Below are 1,738 nucleotides of genomic sequence, written 5' to 3'. Positions count from 1 at the left end.
CTCATGTAAATTAGCTGCTCATAGCCCGTGCTACTCTAGTGTAATTTAGCATTTCTAACAACTAAGGTCCTCTAGATTAGCTGGCAAGCTAACTAGCATCTCTAAGTGGAGACTAAGAACCTTGGGCATCTCCAGTAGTAATAGTTTTGTCTCTATTTTATCTATATCACTTGATATATGTTCTCAACCCACATTCGAGTAATTACATTACACACTCTATGGCACCAGCGTCCCAATGGCATTTTTCAATCGTCTCTTGTGCCTTTTTTTTTTATTTCTCCGCAACCGCTGAGGGTCGTTACGAAGCGACAACATTTTAGCTCTATGCATCTCCACTCTCTGCATCTTCACTCTCCAGTCCCCACATTGTATTTGGTGATCGATGTGACGCCATGTAAGATGGTAAGAGACAACTGAGGGGGCCACCGCCATATATTTTCTAGCAAAATGCCAGAAAGAGGGGCATGCAACTAATTAAGGCGGTAGGCAACAACGTACGATTTAAGGAGAAAAAACATTCTAAACAGATCCTGTCCTACGAGCTAGTATCCCTTGTTAATTTGTACGAGCTGTTGTCTTCGCACTGGACGTCGCACCGCCTCTTGCTTCTGCTTCTAGCTTCGGCGGCGGCGACGACGGTTGGCTCGGCCTCGGCGGGCTTATGGAGAGGTTGAGGTCGATGTCGCTGGGGTGCGTCACGGACGTGCTGCCGTAGTCGCTGCTGTGGCCAGTGCTGCTGCTCTGCGGCGAGCAGCTGGAGCGCACCGCTGGGTTGTCCTGGTGGTGGGCGCTTGATGCGACACCAGCGACGATGGAATTTACCGGGCCGTGCGTCTGCGGGTCAAGGCCGCGGGCCAGGAGCTTGCGCTTGATATGCGTGTTCCAGTAGTTCTTAATCTCGTTGTCCGTCCGTCCCGGCAGCCTCCCGGCGATTAGCGACCACCTAAAGTTTCACCATCAGAATCAATCAAGAACACGATATATCATAGGATTAATTCAACTCAAATCTTTCTAATAATCCACAAGCTTAATTAGTAACGTACTTGTTTCCGAGGAGCTGGTGGAGTTTGATGATGAGCTCGTCTTCTTCCTCGGTGATGTTGCCGCGCTTGAGGTCCGGCCGCAGGTAGTTCATCCACCGCAGCCGGCAGCTCTTCCCGCACCGCAGCAGGCCCGCTGCTTTGGGGAGCGACCTCCAGCAGCCTTCGCCGTTGGCCTTGATGTAGGCGACGAGCCGCTGGTCCTCCTCCTTGGTCCAGGCGCCCTTGTTCGTGTGCCCCTTCTCGCAGCACGGCGACCTCCCCATGCTCTCTCTCTCTCTCAAGCAAGTAGTCTGGTACACCACTGCACCCGAGTGATGGTGAGAAGAGAGTGTGGTTTTTATAGGAAGGAGAGAGATAGAACCCGCAGGCCCTGATTGCACAGAGACATTTGACCGGGTACGTATGAGAAGAGAGAGAAAGAGTAGTTGAAGCCCTAGGGATGGATTTGGTAAGTGGTGTGCTTCAGGTCAAATCTTTTATTTTCTGATTTTTCTTGTTTTTTCTTTAATTTTCCTTTGCTAGTAATGTGTCCTCTTTATATTTTTTTTAATGGGTGCTGCCTGTTAGGTTTACATTGGTGTTAGACCATCTCTAACGAAATTCTTTCGCGAGCTATGTTCCTTTCGTGAAAATTTTTTTGTTCTCTTGAGTGTTCTAATAGTTTTCCTTTATAGTTTATTTTATGGAAGGATTCT

At 48.8% G+C, this 1,738-nt stretch overlaps 1 protein-coding gene across 1 annotated transcript; it reads right to left on the bottom strand.

Moving 5' to 3' along the window:
• Nucleotides 1–201: 201 nt before the first annotated feature.
• LOC133905732 (myb-related protein 308-like) lies at nucleotides 202–1,416 on the bottom strand. Its single transcript, XM_062347494.1, has 2 exons — nucleotides 1,044–1,416; nucleotides 202–943 (listed from the first exon to the last, which is right to left on the bottom strand). The coding sequence occupies exons 1-2, from the start codon at nucleotides 1,304–1,306 to the stop codon at nucleotides 556–558; spliced, it is 651 nt and encodes a 216-aa protein (XP_062203478.1). The 5' UTR covers nucleotides 1,307–1,416; the 3' UTR covers nucleotides 202–555.
• Between the last annotated feature and the right edge of the window lie 322 nt (nucleotides 1,417–1,738).

The sequence above is a fragment of the Phragmites australis genome, chromosome 23 (assembly GCF_958298935.1).
Source record: "Phragmites australis chromosome 23, lpPhrAust1.1, whole genome shotgun sequence".
Lineage (NCBI taxonomy): Eukaryota > Viridiplantae > Streptophyta > Magnoliopsida > Poales > Poaceae > Phragmites > Phragmites australis.
This window is presented reverse-complemented; position numbering and strand designations above follow the sequence as displayed.